The 19,506-nt window shown below is 40.0% G+C and overlaps 1 protein-coding gene across 1 annotated transcript in view; it reads right to left on the bottom strand.

Annotated features, from left to right (window-relative positions):
* LOC124596343 (putative leucine-rich repeat-containing protein DDB_G0290503) overlaps window positions 1-19,506 on the bottom strand; it is a 97,214-nt gene that overhangs the window by 44,206 nt on the left and 33,502 nt on the right. The window contains exon 2 of the mRNA XM_047135446.1: window positions 16,885-17,177. Coding sequence (XP_046991402.1) covers window positions 16,885-17,177 — 293 coding nt within the window. The remainder of the gene's footprint in view (window positions 1-16,884; window positions 17,178-19,506) is intronic.

The raw sequence follows: 19,506 nt of genomic DNA, 5'->3' as shown, positions 1-19,506 counted from the left end.
ATTGGTATTGATAGAGGACGAAAGGTGTGTTAAGGACCAGAAACTGCTTGGATGCAACGTCAAGAGAAAGTTGATGATAAGTTTCTGACAGGTCAATTTTAGAAAGATACTGGCCTCCAGCAACTTTAGTGAACAATTCTTCAGGTCAGGGCATAGGGTAAGTGTCGATGAGGCACTGAGCATTTACAGTGGCTTTAAAATTGCCACAGAGACGTATATCACCATTGAGCTTAGCAGCGACAATGATAGGAGAGGACCACTCACTGAGAGTGACACAAAGCAAGACCCTGGAAGTAGTGAGACGATCCAGCTCCCATTTTACCTGATCACGGAGGGCCACAGGAATGGGCCGAGCCCGAAAAAACCTAGGCCAAGCAGTGGGTTTGAGCGTGATATGAGCTTCAAAGTCGTTTACATGGCCTAACCCAGGAGAAAACAGGGATGAAAATGTCGTCGACGAGGACTCCAATTGAGCATAAGGAATAGCATCAGAGTCAGCTGTGGAGAACCCAAAAATGTAAAAGGTATCAAAACCAAAAAGATTCTCTGCGTTACTCTGGACGATCACAAATATGGGAACAGTGTGAACAACGGATTTGTAAGATACCTCAGCATTAAATTGTCCTAAGAGAGAAATCTTCTGTTTATTGTACATCCGTAATTGCCGAGTGACAGGTGATAGGAATGTAGAACCCAACTAAAGGTACGTCTGAGAATTGACGATAGTGGCAGCAGAACCAGTATCCACCTGCATGCGAACATCCCGACCAAAGATTTGGACATGAGGAATAACTTCCCTGAAAGGGAAGAAGGACCATTGACAGACAACACAGAAGCAGAATCAGTGTCACATTCATGAACGTCAGGTATGTGGTCAGATTTCCAAACGGATGACACATGACCCTTCTTTTGGCATTTGTAACACACGGCCCAACGTTGTGGACAATCTTCTCGTGAATGTTGCGTAAAACACCGCAGACATGAAGGAAGTTGCCATGGGTTTTGCTGCAGTTTCTTAGAGGTTTGTTTACGGTTAGGCCGAGACTGTGCTTGGGAGCGTACTGCGGCCACGTCGGCCGGCGGGGCCACGCCGCACGTTTCGTCAACAGTGCAGAGAGGTTGTACTTCCCCGACATCACCCCACGCCTCTATTTGCGGTCCAGCGGCACAAGAAATTTCAAAAGACTGAGCGATGGGTAGGACTTCATCAAGAGTCCAATTTGCCAACAGAAGGGCACGTTGCCCAACTTCTTTGCCGGGCACCGACCAGATAATAGCATCCCGTACCATGGAATCAGTATAGGATTCTTTGTGAACTTCAGTAACAAACTGTCACTTTCTACTGAGGCCGTGAAGTTCAGCAGCCTAAGCGCGATAGGATTGATGCAGTTGTTTTTGACAACGATAAAAGGCAATACGAGAGGCTACCACATGCATGTGCTTTTGAAAATATACGGACAGAAGTGAGCACATTTCAGCAAAGGACAAAGACGCAGTATCTTTCAAAGGAGCCAATTGCGACAAGAACTGATACAATTGAGGTGAAATCCATAAAAGGAACAGAGACTTACATGTTTGTTCGTCCGTGACGTGAAATGCCAAGGAGTGCTGTCGAAGACGTTTTTTTGTAATCAGACCAATCTTCCGCTGTCTCGTCATAAGGAGGAAAAGGAGGTATAGACAACGACGAGAGACGCCCCGCATTTGATGCCGTGATGAAATCACGAATCGCCGATGTGAGAAGCATTTGCTGTTCAATGAGACCTTGCAAGAGTTGCTCTAAAGTAGCCATGGAAACCTGTGGGTCAACGATGAAAAGAAAAAATCCACTACCTTGTCGCCAATTGTTATAACGTCAAGTTGAACACATATATTTCAAAGATGACACAATACATGTAAGTCACAGAGCAAGTAGACAAAGTAAGACATGTGTACATGGTAACAGTCAAATCAGCACTGAGTCCAAGTCTAGCGGCCACTGGCTGGCTGGCCGCTTAGGTGGCGTGGCTGCTGCATGGCTGGCAGACAGTGCCGCAAATAGAGGACACGCGTAACTGCACGGTGGCACTTTGAAAGATCAGCGACTCACAACACATACATGGATGCAGAATGCAGAAGCTTCTTTTGGTAATTTAAATTAAAAGACCAGATCACTCATTTGTTAAGATGTTGAACACACGAAGTTGTGTTGGTAGGAAAAAATTTTACTTCCACATTCGATAACTTGTAGCCACAAGGACATGTTACATTTTACATTTCAGAATGCTCATTTTTTTAATTTAAGTTACTCAGCCAAGGAAAAAAATATCACACGTCATCCATGTGTTTTTATTTTCATGTCAAGAAACACCAAGCAAGGAAATATTGTTTTTGAAGCACTATGGACAATTTGATGTTTGTATCATTAGTGGTTCTTATTTTTCACACAGAAGTTATCACAAAGACCAATCATAAATCTTTGTTTCACCATTTTACCAACTTTGCACTGATCACCCTTCACAGTTAGTGTTTTGTCTGGAATAGCTCTAAAAAATAAATCAGTTTCATCCCTGTTGTAAATGTCACTATCACAAGACCCACTTGTAATTACACTAAGTCTCAACTTATGTTGAATCATTTTGATTAACTTCTGCACTTTCTCCATAGACTGATTGGAAAGCCATATTCTTCAAACAACAGATCAATCCAACAAGCCATTGCTTGCACTGAAATTAGGAATTCTGAGATTGGAAGCAAATTTAACAGCTTCTCTTGTAACATCAATCCACTAATAGGCAATACTTTGGTATGTGCTCTATTAAACCAATCTAAAACAACATTATTAACATCTGCAAATGGTTGTCACCACCTTTTCTTTGAATTTTTGTTAGCGTTTTTTTCTCATTCCTTAACACACCAGTTGCAATTTGCAATTGTACTGTATTCTATATTTGACTATTTCCACAGTCAAACTCACTCACTAACTGACACTATGATTTTCCTTTTTTCACTCTCTCTAACAACATAAACGTGCTATTCTAGTGAAAAACAATAAGTTTACATTTATTTGAATTAGCCATGACTTGTCACTATATAGGAAAAATTGGAACAGTTTACTATTATAAGTACCAATGACAATGAAATTTTAGAGACCGTTGTGTCACATTGTCAATGAGAAGTTTTACAGTAATACAATGTTGTAATTCCCTGTTCCATGATTGTTTGTGGTCATCTTAAAGGAGGGACATTGTCAGTTAAAGAGTGGTCATTGGCTGGGAAAAGGGGTGATTATCTTAAAGAGGATAAATATGCATTGGTCTTATGGAAGTTTATTTCCATTCCTTAAAAATATGGTCATTTAGAAAGGAGGTTGGCTTGAAGGGTTGGTCTTCTTGAAAGATTTCACTTTACAACAAATAGTTTTGCAATCAACATCCCCCACCTTGGGGGTGGTCTTGAAATTGGCTCAATTGTTTGAAGTCTCCCAGTCACCTAACCACCATATAATAGACAGATGTGGTGGCCACATTTCTGATTCAGGTAATACACATAGTATAGTGCACAATGAGAAAGTAGCTATGCCCAAATGTAAACACTGCTGAGCTATTGCTTCACCTCACAAAGGAGGATCAAAATCTCAGCCACTCTATGGGAACACACTCCTATCATGTCCAGACTGTCTTCACAAGCATTCCTGGGGCAACAGCTCCTATATATGGGCACAATGTGTTGCTTGTAATAAAGATGGATATTTCACTTCTGTGTGTCGAGTGTCCTCACTCTGGGACTTGGCAGGACCAAATGGATATTAATGCAGTTACCTTGGACTCTCAAAATGCAATGGTGACACCAAAGAAATTGTTCATTATGCTTACAATGTGCAACATAAATATACAACAACAGTAATACACCCAAGATCAGCTCTCTTGTTGAACATACCTCCAAACTTGGTGCACCATCACATTAATCCAACTGCTCGCCACCTAGTGACGTACAGCAAGCAGCAGGTTCTGATCGAAGGTTAGTTTACTATTGAAGCAGCATGTAAAAATATTGTACAGCACCTCATCATATTCTTGGTATACAGTGCAAACCTTGTGGTGCACAGCACAAATGTGGAAAACCTTTTCAGCTTGGATGCATTTTTCACTTTTGAGTTTGGCACTGACCTCCTCTCCAACCAAAAAAATTTTAAGGAGCTAGAAGACATTTGTAAGGAGTGCCCAGACAATTTTTCCATAGGCTTCAGCAAAGCAAAGAACATCACTGTGCACATCGCATTAAAGAAATCAGCATGGCCCACTTCTTTCATAATTGGCTTATACCTTTAGCACCGTGTGTATCAGTAAAAGACGAGTTGGACAGACACAAAACTTCATGTCACTGAACTCATTTTTGTTAGCAAGCAGGAAATACCACTGGTAATTGTTAAGAAATGTTCAGGAAAACTTTGGTTATGTGGTGATCTTGCTGTCACAGTAAACTCACAGTTTGAAATCGACATTTATCCCATTCCAAAGCCAGAAAAAACTTTACCACACTCTCAGATGGGCAGTATTCTTCAAAACTGACCTGGCCAAAGCTTACTTGCAGCTGCCCCTTCATGAAGAATCACAAAAGGTATTGCTTGTTAATACATGGCCTTTATAAGTTTAAACTTTTGGTTTTTGGCATTGCAGTGTCCCAGTCCTTTTCAGATGGTTCTTTGAACAACTGCTTACATGTTTTCCAGGACGTATTAATTATTTAGATGATATTGTTGTCACTATGGTCAGAACAAAGGAACATTTTCAATACCACTGGAAACTGTTCAGCACTCTACAGGCCACCAGCCTCAAATGTAATTTAAACAAATCCAAGTTCTTTCAGCCATCACTGGAATATCTCAGCCATGTCATTTTTCAAGATGAACTTCAACCTGCGAGGAAGAATTTAGATGTGATCACAGCATCCCAGTGGTCATCTGGGAGCAGAGGGCCACCATATGTGTATCCTGGACAGAGGTGACAGGGCAGTGCAGTGTTGTTGTTGTTGTGGTCTTCAGTCCTGAGATTGGTTTGATGCAGCTCTCCATGCTACTCTATCCTGTGCAAGCTTCTTCATCTCCCAGTACCTACTGCAACCTACATCCTTCTGAATCTGCTTAGTGTATTCATCTCTTGGTCTCCCTCTATGATTTTTACCCTCCACGCTGCCCTCCAATGCTAAATTTGTGATCCCTTGATGCCTCAAAACATGTCCTACCAACCGATCCCTTCTTCTAGTCAAGTTGTGCCACAAACTTCTCTTCTCCCCAGTCCTATTCAATACCTCCTCATTAGTTACGTGAGCTACCCACCTTATTTCAGCATTCTTCTGTAGCACCACATTTCGAATGCTTCTATTCTCTTCTTGTCCAAACTGGTTATCGTCCATGCTTCACTTCCATACATGGCTACACTCCATACAAATACTTTCAGTAACTACTTCCTGACACTTAAATCTATACTCGATGTAAACAAATTTCTCTTCTTCAGAAACGATTTCCTTGCCATTGCCAGTCTACATTTTATATCCTCTCTACTTCGACCATCATCAGTTATTTTACTCCCTAAATAGCAAAACTCCTTTACTACTTTAAGTGTCTCATTTCCTAATCTAATCCCCTCAGCATCACCCGACTTAATTTGACTACATTCCATTATCCTCGTTTTGCTTTTGTTGATGTTCATCTTATATCCTCCTTTCAAGACACTGTCCATTCCGTTCAACTGCTCTTCCAAGTCCTTTGCTGTCTCTGACAGATTTACAATGTCATCGGCGAACCTTAAAGTTTTTATTTCTTCTCCATGGATTTTAATACCTACTCCGAATTTTTCTTTTGTTTCCTTTACTGCTTGCTCAATATACAGATTGAATAATATCGGGGAGAGGCTACAACCCTGTCTCACTCCTTTCCCAACCACTGCTTCCCTTTCATGCCCCTCGACTCTTATAACTGCCATCTAGTTTCTGTACAAATTGTAAATAGCCTTTCGCTCCCTGTATTTTACCCCTGCCACCTTCAGAATTTGAAAGAGAGTATTCCAGTCAACATTGTCAAAAGCTTTCTCTAAGTCTACAAATGCTAGAAACGTAGGTTTGCCTTTTCTTAATCTTTCTTCTAAGATAAGTCGTAAGGTTAGTATTGCCTCACGTGTTCCAACATTTCTACGGAATCCAAACTGATCTTCCCCGAGGTCCGCTTCTACCAGTTTTTCCATTCATTTGTAAAGAATTCGCGTTAGTATTTTGCAGCTGTGACTTATTAAACTGATAGTTCGGTAATTTTCACATCTGTCAACACCTGCTTTCTTTGGGATTGGAATTATTATATTCTTCTTGAAGTCTGTGGGTATTTCACCTGTCTCATACATCTTGCTCACCAGATGGTAGAGTTTTATCAGGACTGGCTCTCCCAAGGCCGTCAGTAGTTCTAATGGAATGTTGTCTACTCCCGGGGCCTTGTTTCGACTCAGGTCTTTCAGTGTTCTGTCAAACTCTTCATGCAGTATCTTATCTCCCATTTCATCTTCATCTACATCCTCTTCCATTTCCATAATATTGTCCTCAAGTACATCGCCCTTGTATAAACCCTCTATATACTCCTTCCACCTTTCTGCCTTCCCTTCTTTGCTTAGAACTGGGTTGCTATCTGGGCTCTTGATATTCATACAAGTGGTTCTCTTATCTCCAAGGGTCTCTTTAATTTTCCTGTAGGCAGTATCTATCTTACCCCTAGTAAGATAAGCCTCTACATCCTTACATTTGTCCTCTAGCCATCCCTGCTTAGTCATTTTGCACTTCCTGTCGATCTCATTTTTGAGACGTTTGTATTCCTTTTTGCCTGCTTCATTTACTGTACTTTTATATTTTCTCCTTTCATCAATTAAATTCAATATTTCTTCTGTTACCCAAGGATTTCTACTAGCCCTCGTCTTTTTACCTACTTGATCCTCTGCTGCCTTCACTACTTCATCCCTCAGAGCTACCCATTCTTCTTCTACTGTATTTCTTTCCCCCATTCCTGTCAATTGTTCCCTTATGCTCTCCCTGAAACTCTGTACAACCTCTGGTTCTTTCAGTTTATTCAGGTCCCATCTCCTTAAATTCCTGCCTTTTTGCAGTTTCTTCAGTTTCAATCTGCAGTTCATAACCAATAGATTTTGGTCAGAATCCACATCTGCCCCTGGAAATGTCTTACAATTTAAAACCTGGTTCCTAAATCTCTGGCTTACCATTATGTAATCTATCTGATACCTTATAGTATCTCCAGGATTCTTCCAGGTATACAACCTTCTTTCATGATTCTTGAACCAAGTGTTAGCTATGATTAAGTTATGCTCTGTGCAAAATTCTACAAGGCGGCTTCCTCTTTCATTTCTTCCCCCCAATCCATATTCACCTACTATGTTTCCTTCTCTCCCTTTTCCTACTGACGAATTCCAATCACCCATGACTATTAAATTTTCGTCTCCCTTCACTACCTGAATAATTTCTTTTATCTCGTCATACATTTCATCAATTTCTTCATCATCTGCAGAGCTAGTTGGCATATAAACTTGTACTACTGTAGTAGGCATGGGCTTTGTGTCTATCTTGGCCACAATAATGCGTTCACTATGCTGTTTGTAGTAGCTAACCCGCACTCCTATTTTTTTATTCATTATTAAACCTACTCCTGCAATGCCCCTATTTGATTTTGTATTTATAACCCTGTAATCACCTGACCAAAAGTCTTGTTCCTCCTGCCACCGAACTTCACTAATTCCCACTATATCTAATTTTAACCTATCCATTTCCCTTTTTAAATTTTCTAACCTACCTGCCCGATTAAGGGATCTGACATTCCACGCTCCGATCCGTAGAATGCCAGTTTCCTTTCTCCTGATAACGACGTCCTCTTGAGTAGTCCCTGCCCGGAGATCCGAATGGGGGACTATTTTACCTCCGGAATATTTTACCCAAGAGGACGCCATCATCATTTAATCATACAGTAAAGCTGCATGCCCTCGGGAAAAATTACGGCTGTAGTTTCCCCAGTGTTATCATAACCAATTCTGCACGCATCAAGGTGACCATCCACCTCCATCCCCAATCATGCTCCAGGATACTTGTCACAGCAACACTGTGCAATATTCCTTTACTACCCCTTCTCCTTACTTTCCCATTTCAGCTCTGGAGCTTTTCCTTCTTCTTCCTCCTCCTCCTCCTCCTCCTCCTCCTCCTCCTCTCTGACAACCCAGCACACCACCTCAGTTGTGCAACCATCATTTTCCTTTTCTACGCAACCCATTTTGGATGGGACATCAGAGGAATCACAGCAGGAAGTGCCAGACCTTCCCAAGCAGCACTTCCAGCTGGGGTTCCCTCACCTTTTGAGCTGGACACGGAAATGGAGTACTCTCTGGACTGTCTGGCATCACCTCTACATTGTCACAACCCAGACACCGCCACCATGTGAGTTTCTTCCAGCTGCATACCCCAGTGCATGTCAACTGGGAACCAGTTAAGTCCATCCTACACTTTCATAGATGTCACTCTTGTTCATAATGTCCCTTGGTGTCCTGCCAGGTGTGGGGTCACCCGTGCAATGTTGCTCATACCCCTATATTGGGGAAGGACTGTGGTACAGTAACCCATGGAACTACCAGCATCTTCAGTGGGTATTCAAAGGAATTGACACCACTGCCACTGACCAGATGATGTTACAACTCAACCATTTTTCCACATTTGCCACATTTGGGCTCAGCTGCCAGAGAGAGAGAGAGCCCCTTTTAGTCTTTGCTCAAAGATCTGGACACAGACTGTTCCAAACACACAAAACTATTTGCTGTCATACTGGATTATTCCTGTGGCATGTTCTTTTGGGCTGTGTACTATGTTGTGATACTTGTACTGCACTTGAACTGTAAAATGTATCAGCTGAATGAAGTGATGTACTATTACTTATGTTGTGTGTTACAACAGAATTACTACATTCTTCTTGAAGTCTGAGGGTATGAGATACATATCTTGTACACAAGGTGGAATAGCTTTGTCATGGCTGGTTTTCCCTATAAACTCAAAGATTCTGAGGGAATGTCGTCTACTCCAGGAGCTTTGTTCTGAATTAGGTCTTTCAATGCCTTGTCAAATCCTTCTTGCGGTATAAAACATCACATCTCATTTTCATTTACTTTCTCTTCTCTTTCTACAATATTGATTTTAAGCTCTTTTCCCGTGTGTAGCCCTTTTATATTCCTTCCACCTATCACCTTTTCATTTTTCCTTTAGTACTGGATTGCCACCTGAGCTGTTGTTAGCCACACAACATTTCTTCAAGGCAGCATCTATCTACCCCTAGCTATGCATGCTTGTACAGCCTTGCATTTGGGAATGAGCCACTATTGTTTAGAAAATTTGTTCTCTATGGCAATTTAGGTTTTAGATGGTATATCCTTTTGTCTGCTTCATTTGTTACACTTTTATATTTTCTCCTTTCCTAATTTAAATTCAGTATCATCCTTGTTGGTTAGGGATTTCTAATAGGCCTTGTCTTTTTTCCTATTTGCTCATCTAATACCTTTGGTATTTAATCGTTCGAAGCTATCCATTCATCTCCCATTGTATTCTTCTCCAGTATTTCAGTCACTCATTGCCTAATGCCTCCTTTGAAACTCTCAAAAACATCTGGTTCTTTCAGTTAATCCAAGACCCATCTCCTTAATTTCCTGACATCCTGTCTTCAGATGAGTGCCATCGAGGCCAGGAGCAACAGAATCTTCCTCCACCAGTATTCTGACTATCTCTCATGCACTGAAGAGAAATATTTTTCCCACCATCCTTCCCACCCCATCCACGGTGGTATCTCACAGCATACCTGACCTATGCAATATCCTTGTCCATCCCTATACCACTGATGCTCCCAACCCCTTGTCCAGTGGCTCATATCCCTGCAACTTAGAAACAAGACCAGTCCTATACATCCTAGCAGGTGAATCTTGGGCCACACATGGTCAAACACCTGTTGTCATAGATAGGAAAAGCAGATCTTTTTTAGGATAAAGCCAGACAACAGGTTCCTCTGCCTAAAGAGTATCTCCAGCACTTTAAAAAGTACTGAAAAAATCACTCACAAGACAGATTTTAACACTTCAAATATCACACAGACCAGATGTCACAGAAAAACAAACCATTGGAAAGAGTAACATGGGGCATTTCACAGACTTAACAATCCTCCATCAAAACATGCAATCATTAAAAAATAAAATACAACTATTAGGAGCTGAGCTCCAATCTTTGAGCTGCACAGTAATTTGTATTACTGAGCACTGGTGTAGATACACATAAATCCAACATGTAGTATTATCATTGTACGGAATGGCAAACTTACTGCAGAACTACTTCAAGCATTTATTTCAGAAAAAGAACGCAGTTCAAATCAAGACATGACCTCAGTACAGTAAGTGAAGACAAACACTTTGAAATATCAGCTGCTGAATTAACAGGGCTTGATATCACCAAGAAATTAATCATTTTGTGTGTGTATAGATCTCCCAGTGGTAGTGTGGACACTTTTTTCAATAAATTAACAGAAGTTCTAGATAAAGTCTCAGGTACAAAGGTAACATAATTCTGTGTGGGGGCATTAACATCAACACTAATATCATAAATGAATCCAGCAGAACCTCCATAAACATCCTTCAAAGTTTTGGCATCTCCCTATTGGTCAATAGTGCAACTAGGGTTACTATAATGAATGCATCAGTAACTGACCATGTGGCCAAAAATATGGACAGGGAAAAATGTGATGTAGCTGTAAAAGATCTCGAACTAGCAGACCATCTCTGTCAAATAACAACAATAAAATCAGGCATTGAATCATTCTCTAAATTACAAGCCTACAAACAACATCCATCAGAAATCAAAATAAAAGATTTTTCAAAATAACTAGAAAAACAAAGCTGAGATGAAGTGTATAAGTAAACCAATTTGAATATGAAATTCTCTAAATGCTCCACATTGTTTAAATTGAACTTTGAAAAGGCATTTCGAAAAGTATGCATGTCTGTATCAACATCTCACAAAAACAGATGGATACAGCAGGTATTGAGAAGTCCTCCCAAACACTTAAACACCTCAGTTCCATGAAAAAGGTTTGCAATGATCCAGGATTCTTAAATTTCTATCACAGATACAAAAAGATCTATAGGAAAGTGCTGATTGCTGCAAAAAAGTCATTTAATGACAAAATAATATATAGTGCAGAGAATAAAAGCAGAGCTGTCTGGGATGTTATAAAAAAGGAAACAGGGAGAGGCAAACAATTGCAGAATAACATACTGCTAAGGGAGGGGGATAAGGTAATAAATGATACACAACACTTAGAAAACTATGTAAACAAGCATTTTTCAAGTATTGCAGAGAAGTTACAGCAAAAATTCCCCAAAACAAATATAACAACTGTAAATAATGTTGCACTAAATACAATGATGTTACTTCCAACCACACAGAATAAAGTCAATAAAACTGTTCAAAAACTAAAAAATAAAGTCAGTAGGCTTAGATGAAGTACCAGGCTGTGTACTGAAACAATGCATGGGGATTATATAAGGCCCCTTAACAAATACACTCCTGGAAATGGAAAAAAGAACACATTGACACCAGTGTGTCAGACCCACCATACTTGCTCCGGGTACTGCGAGAGGGCTGTACAAGCAATGATCACACGCACGGCACAGCGGACACACCAGGAACCGCGGTGCTGGCCGTCGAATGGCGCTAGCTGCGCAGCATTTGTGCACCGCCGCCGTCAGTGTCAGCCAGTTTGCCGTGGCATACGGAGCTCCATCGCAGTCTTTAACACTGGTAGCATGCCGCGACAGCGTGGACGTGAACCGTATGTGCAGTTGACGGACTTTGAGCGAGGGCGTATAGTGGGCATGCGGGAGGCCGGGTGGATGTACCGCCGAATTGCTCAACATGTGGGGCGTGAGGTCTCCACAGTACATCGATGTTGTCGCCAGTGGTCGGCGGAAGGTGCACGTGCCCGTCGAACAGGGACCGGACCGCAGCGACGCACGGATGCACGCCAAGACCGTAGGATCCTACGCAGTGCCGTAGGGGACCGCACCGCCACTTCCCAGCAAATTAGGGACACTGTTGCTCCTGGGGTATCGGCGAGAACCATTCGCAACCGTCTCCATGAAGCTGGGCTACAGTCCCGCACACCGTTAGGCCGTCTTCCGCCCACGCCCCAACATCGTGCAGCCCGCCTCCAGTGGTGTCGCGACAGGCGTGAATGGAGGGACGAATGGAGACGTGTCATCTTCAGCGATGAGAGTCGCTTCTGCCTTGGTGCCAATGATGGTCGTATGCGTGTTTGGCGCCGTGCAGGTGAGGGCCACAATCAGGACTGCATACGACCGAGGCACACAGGGCCAACACCCGGCATCATGGTGTGGGGAGCGATCTCCTACACTGGCCGTACACCACTGGTGATCATCGAGGGGACACTGAATAGTGCACGGTACATCCAAACCGTCATCGAACCCATCGTTCTACCATTCCTAGACCGGCAAGGGAACTTGCTGTTCCAACAGGACAATGCACGTCCGCATGTATCCCGTGCCACCCAACGTGCTCTAGAAGGTGTAAATCAACTACCCTGGCCAGCAAGATCTCCGGATCTGTCCCCCATTGAGCATGTTTGGGACTGGATGAAGCGTCGTCTCACGCGGTCTGCACGTCCAGCACGAACGCTGGTCTAACTGAGGCGCCAGGTGGAAATGGCAAGGCAAGCCGTTCCACAGGACTACATCCAGCATCTCTACGATCGTCTCCATGGGAGAATAGCAGCCTGCATTGCTGCGAAAGGTGGATATACACTGTACTAGTGCCGACATTGTGCATGCTCTGTTGCCTGTGTCTATGTGCCTGTGGTTCTGTCAGTGTGATCATGTGATGTATCTGACCCCAGGAATGTGTCAATAAAGTTTCCCCTTCCTGGGACAATGAATTCACGGTGTTCTTATTTCAATTTCCAGGAGTGTATAATAAATGAATCCTTCACATCATGTACATTTCCAGAGCAGTTAAAACAGGCAATAGTTGTACCTTTGCTTAAGAAAGCTAATTCAGAAAACATAGAAAATTACCGGCCCATTTCCCTGCTGTCAGCGTGCTCCAAAATAATAGAAGCAATTATGAAAGAAATATTAATGAATTACCTGAATAAATACAATCTTTTAAGCGAATCACAGTTTGGTTTCCGAGGGTGGCAAAAATATGGAGTCAGCCATAGTAGAATACAAAAGTTGTACTTGATGCTCTTGATAAAGATGAGTGTGTCACAGGCATATTTTTGGATTTTTCTAAGGCGTTTGATACAGTTGACCACAAGATTCTATTAAATAAATTAGAATCATTAGGAATAAGAGGGGTAGCTAATGACTGGTTTCGATCATACCTAGCAGATAGGGTACAAAGAGTAGAGATAACACATACGTCAAATATATCTAAACATTTAGTAAAACACTTATCAGGACCAAAATACAATAATATAGGGGTTCTGCAAGGCATCATATATATTCTTGACATACATAAATGATTTTCCCATTTTTTGCTTATGACAGCAATATTATAGTCGCTGAGAAAACAAGAGAACTCCTTGCTGAGAAAGTAAATGAAACTCTCAAGAAAGTTTATGATTGGTCAATAAGCAATAAAGTGACGTTGAACATAAAGAAGACTAATGCCATGAACTTCAGTTTGAAGAGGAAAAATAACAATGTTAAATTAAATGTAGATGGCACCTCTATAGACTGTGTAACAAATGCAAAATTTCTAGGAATGAATACCAATTCTCAGTTGAAGTGGTGTGAACTCATAAAGGTACTTGCAAACAGAATGTCATCATCATGTTGTGCCCTTACAATCCTATGGTCGGTGTGTAACATGCACTGTCTTTTAGTGACATATTATTCATATGTACATTCAATTATTAGCTATGGCATTCTTGGTTGGGGAACAAAAGCACAAAATATGAACACAATTTTCAAACTCCAGAAAAGAGCCATAAGAATAATAACCAAAAATACTAGTCAATGTCATTGTAAAGATCTGTTCAAAACACTGAGGATTTTAACTGTGCCATGTGAATACATTTACCAGTCAGTTATACACATCAAAAATAACATTCGTAATTACTGCACAAACAGCTCTGTCCATGACCATGCAACAAGAGATAGACTCAACTTACATTTACCAAGAAAAAATAAACATAAAACTCAAAACAGCATTTTCTACTAAGAAATAAAACTGTACAATAAATTACCAAAAGAAATTAAAGAAATTGCAAAAATACACTTATTTAAAAAGGCAGCTAAAAAGTACCTGTTATGCAATACATTTTATACATTGAAGGATTACTTAGATAAAACAGAGTAGGGGTTTGATGAAAAAATGTTGTACACATAAATAATAATAATAATAACGATTATAAAACATCCAACATTCCACATAACACTTTCACTTTGTTTTATTTTCCCCTTCTTTTTACCTTTCTAGAAATAGTTACCCCCAAGCTATGCATAACACAATACTAACACCTCTTCCTAATTCTGAACTCAACATCTCACTCATTATGGAGGGATGCTGACTCAGTTTTTCAGGATAGCAAATGGGGAGTTGTGGTACAGAAAATGGCCCAGAGATCACCAGTGTGTGTGTGTGTGTGTGTGTGTGTGTGTGTGTGTGCATAGTGAGTGAAGCATTATGAAACAATGTGTGTTTAGTGTGTGCAGTAACTGATAGTAAGATACGAGTGAATGGTGTGGCATTACATTATTTAATAAGTTACTTGTAAAAAACTTATTGTATACCAGGAGTAAATCTAATGTTTAAGTCTAACTAGAAGTCTGTAAATATATTTGTATACGAATTAGCTTATTTTAAATTGGTCTAAACTTGTGAATACTTTGACATGTCCTATATCCTTGTAAAAAGAGATTTACGGATGAATAAAGCTACTACTACGACTACTACTACTACTACTACTACTACTTCTACTAGTACTCCCACTACAACCTACTCCAGTCCTGTCACAGCATCGAAACATATGGCTATCTGTAAAAACAGTCATGTGATCTACCAACTAAGATGCAATCACTGTGCAGCATTCTACTTGGGCATGACCACTAATGAGCTGGCCATTCACATGACTGGCTGCTTCCTAACGGTCCCCAAGAGACAGCTGCACCACACAGTTGTTGAGCATACCAGCCAACATGATGTGCTTGACTTAACTACTGCTTCACAATCTTTGCCATATAGATACATCCCACCAACACTGGCTTTTCCTAATTTCACTGGTGGGAACTCTGCCTGCAACATATCCTTCTTTCCCATAACCCCTGGTCTCACCCTTCCACAATCCCTGCCCTTCACCTGCCTCTTTCCCCTTCCCTACTCCACCTCTTGCCCTATACTTGCCTCTATCCTGCCATTTCCTTTCCCAGTACAGACTCCTGATGCTGCACCTAGCAGCCCACTATCCTGACCAACCACATCCCTCCACACCCCCACAGGCAGCCCTAGCACCTTCCCCCACATCAATCCTTCTATCCCAACCTCTCCTTCCTCCCCTTCATATGCCTCTGCTGTATCCTCACTACCCACCCCATCTGGGATCGTTGCTCACCTTAGATGCAGTCACAGTCAGGCCGTAGTGATCAGAGGTGGCCACGGCCATGTGTATGTGAGTTATGCATGTGTATTTTGTCTGCATCTTGCAAAGGACTTAGTCCAGTAATTGATATTATCTAACAGGCTTTTTTCAATGTGCTAATCGGCCACTCAACACCTCCTTTATATGGTTAGTAGCAATCTACCCATTTCATATCCCCAAATGAGTTAACATGTGGAAACTGTGATTTACAAACACTGACATTTTTAGTGGATTCTACTGTGCAAGACACATGAATAAAAAGAGATATGGAACAACCGATTATGACTGATATATAAAACAAATAGAAAATTACTGAACATTATACTGTCTCTAATGACCACATTATTGATGAAGTTAAACTCTAATCTTTCTTCCTATTTTACTTTATATTATAGATAAATGAAAACTTTTATGAGATCTCTATAATTTAAATATATTTATAGCATTTTTGTTGTTCTTTGTGTTTTTGAAAATACAGTACCTGTAAGAGAATATTTTACTTTACATATACAGAAAAGAGAAAGAGGTGTAAGTAATTGCTCTGATAATAATAACTATACTAACCTGACTAAAAAGTACTTGGATTAGTATTAATTTTTATAATGAGATACAAAAAAATCTTAAATTGTTTTTTTTAACAATTTCACACATGAATTATTTATGAAAGAGAAATGCAGGCTTTATATAACACAATCTGAATTTTTCAATTATGTTATTGATAAATAACTGCAAGCTCAATTTGTTTTTGTCTAAAGACAAGAAATTTGTGTTTTTTATGTGTAGTGTTAGTCCAGTACATCCTAGATTAATCTAATGGCCCATTTCTGTCTCTTAGACAGATAAACAAGCCATACCAATGAGCTCTGGGCTGCAGTTTTATATTAATACAAATGACCATTCCACAAAACTTCCTGACAGATTAAAACTGTGCCAGACCAGGACTCAAATCTGAATCCTTGCTTCACCTGAATATGGTTCAACCAACAGAACCATCTGACACGTGATTCTAACCTTGAGTAGCACAGTCACCTCTATTACTTTCACAAACACCACACAGGATCGCATGCACATCTTACTGAACTAACATATTGAAAGGATTTTATCTATTCAAAATTCAGATTGTATTTCTTCAAATGCAAAAACTGCCTGTCACAAAAGTAGGAATTAATTTTACTCACATTCTTTTTTTAATGTTATCCTTACAGTGTTTTTTCAGTTTATCAATATGTTCCTCATTCTTCTGAATTGAGATATCTTTTTCTGCAAGCTGTGCATTACCTTCATTCCTCTGAGTTTCAAGTTCATCTCTTAATCTTATTATATCAGCCTTAGCTTTCAGGTTACGATGCCATATGCGGTGCAAATTCTTTTGTTTTTCCAGTTCTTTTATGGGGGTAATGGCCAATCTCTGTGCAATACAGTTACGTAGCTGTTTCATGTATCCAATGAAGATGATACTGGCCTCTGAAACCTAAAGACATTTGGGCGGTCATTCACATTATTTATCCCTGAGCATAACAAAAGTTTATGAAATTTTTTAGTGTGTCTGCATATCACTTTAAATAATCCTCAGCCCAAAATTAAATGAACTAATGTTATGTGAGATGTAAAAAGAGCAACCACTGCTACACTCTGCAAATAAGAGCAATTGTAACAAGGCTCATAAATTTATGAATGAAGAAATCAAAGGCTACATCTCAAATTTCCCTCCTCTGAATCCCTTCTTTCACTTCGTAAGTCTATGTACACATCTGCATTTGTACTTTGCAGACCACTGTGAAGTGCACGGCAGTGGGTACATACCTCCGTACCACATGTAATGTCTTACCATTCCATTAGTTTGTATAGCACTGGAAGAATGACTGCATGCACTGCAATCAGCCTAATTTTGACTTATACTCAACATGTAGGAGTCGGTAGTATATTTCTGTATTCCTTACTTTATACTGGTTCTTAAAACTTTGTAAGCATGACTTCATGAAACAGTTGGTGTCTTTCTTCAAGTGTTTGTCTATTTAGGTTGTTTAGCATTTCCATGACACTCTCCTGTGGGTCAAAAAACTGGCCATGCTTCTTCATGCCCTTCTATGTTTAATATCCTTCATATATGTACCAGACACCATAGGATAAGTTGCCTTCTGTAGACAATCTCCTTCAGTGACTGAGAGCATTTCCGCAGTATCCTACCAATGAACCAAATCAAATCTACCAACTGCTTTACCTACAGCTGAGCCTATGTGATCATTCCATTTAATATCCCCACAAATTGTTACACCAAGTCATTTATTTCTATGAGCTGACTAATTCCAGTGGTGACTCACTGATATGCTGGTGGAGCTACTCTCTGGGTCTCTTTCCTGATATTTCCTATCTTTCCCTCTCCGCTTTCCTCTGCTATTCAACCACAATAATTATTTATGTATTTATCTGTGTATCTGAGAGCTCTGCTCAGTTTGTTCCTAATTTTCAGCCACAGTGAGCAATAATATTCTGTTTCATATGACAGCAACAACTATTTGCGACTAACAGCTTTGCATTGTACTTGAAGCTGTTTCTTTTAGCAGCTGTTCACAGCTGTCTTTATGCTGTCTCATTTTCAGCTAACACTGATTATACTCATAGTAAGCTACCAAAATTGAAAGAGGGTCTCAGCTCACTACTGATTTCAAACAATTTGCAACACACAGTCAACAACTATATTAGAATTACTATGAACAGTGCCTGTGCTACAGATTATATTGTCACCAACATACAGTCAGACAACCATGCAGTAACTGTAACTCAAAACTGTCTGTCTGATCACAAAGAACAAGTGATCTCAGTAGAACAAAGTTTTAATCCCAGAAAGATCTGTCTTAAACACTAAGAAATCCATGACAACAACATAAGTACCTTTAATCACAATCTGGTTAATGAAAACTGGACTGAAATCCAAAATTACAAACAAAGTGTAAACAGCTTTACAACCAAATATTGTGAATATACTAAGGAGCACCCCTGTCAAAAACAGATGTGTAAAAAGTAAAGAAAGACAGAACAAATGAATTATAAGGGCATCATTATTTTGAGGAAATATTGTGACTATACTAAGGAGCACCCCTGTCAAAATCAGATGTTTAAAAAGTAAAGAAAGACAGAACAAATGAATTATAAAGGGCATCATTATTTTGAGGAAAAGGCACAGTATCATTAAACATAAAACTAATTGCTCACATTTCAAATGATACTATAAGGAATATAAAAAAAAATCTACACCAAAGTTACAAAATTTTCAAAGGAAATGGCTGTTGAAGATAACATTATCAGCTTAGATAATAATGCAAAAACAGTGTGGATAATGATAAAATTCAGAAACAGGAAAGGCAAATTTTAAATTAACAGCCCCAAGGAAACCAGATAGGATAATTCATTACAAGGAAACACAGAAAATATACAGAAATCATTTATGACTACTTCATAAATGTACGCAAGAAACCTAACACAGGATACGTCAACTCCAACAACATGTGCAAACACTATGAAAGCTTTAACAGAAAGGATGTCCACTACCAAGTTCTATATTCCTGTATCCAGCTAGTGAGAAAGAAATAACAAGAATCATAAACAAGTTGAGAAACACCAAGACCCAGGACATCTAAGTATCTCACACAGGATTATTAAACTGTCATTTGATTTATCATTAAGCACCTGACCAACATGATTAGTGCAGCCATCACAGTAGGACTGTATCCAGAGAGTCTAAAAGTTGTTAGGGTGCTCTTTTGTAAAACAAATATGGCTCTACAGAACACGGAAACTAC

This window comes from Schistocerca americana, chromosome 2 (genome assembly GCF_021461395.2).
Source record: "Schistocerca americana isolate TAMUIC-IGC-003095 chromosome 2, iqSchAmer2.1, whole genome shotgun sequence".
NCBI lineage: Eukaryota > Metazoa > Arthropoda > Insecta > Orthoptera > Acrididae > Schistocerca > Schistocerca americana.
Note: the sequence above shows the minus strand (reverse complement) of the source record. Positions and strands in the feature narration are given on the sequence as shown.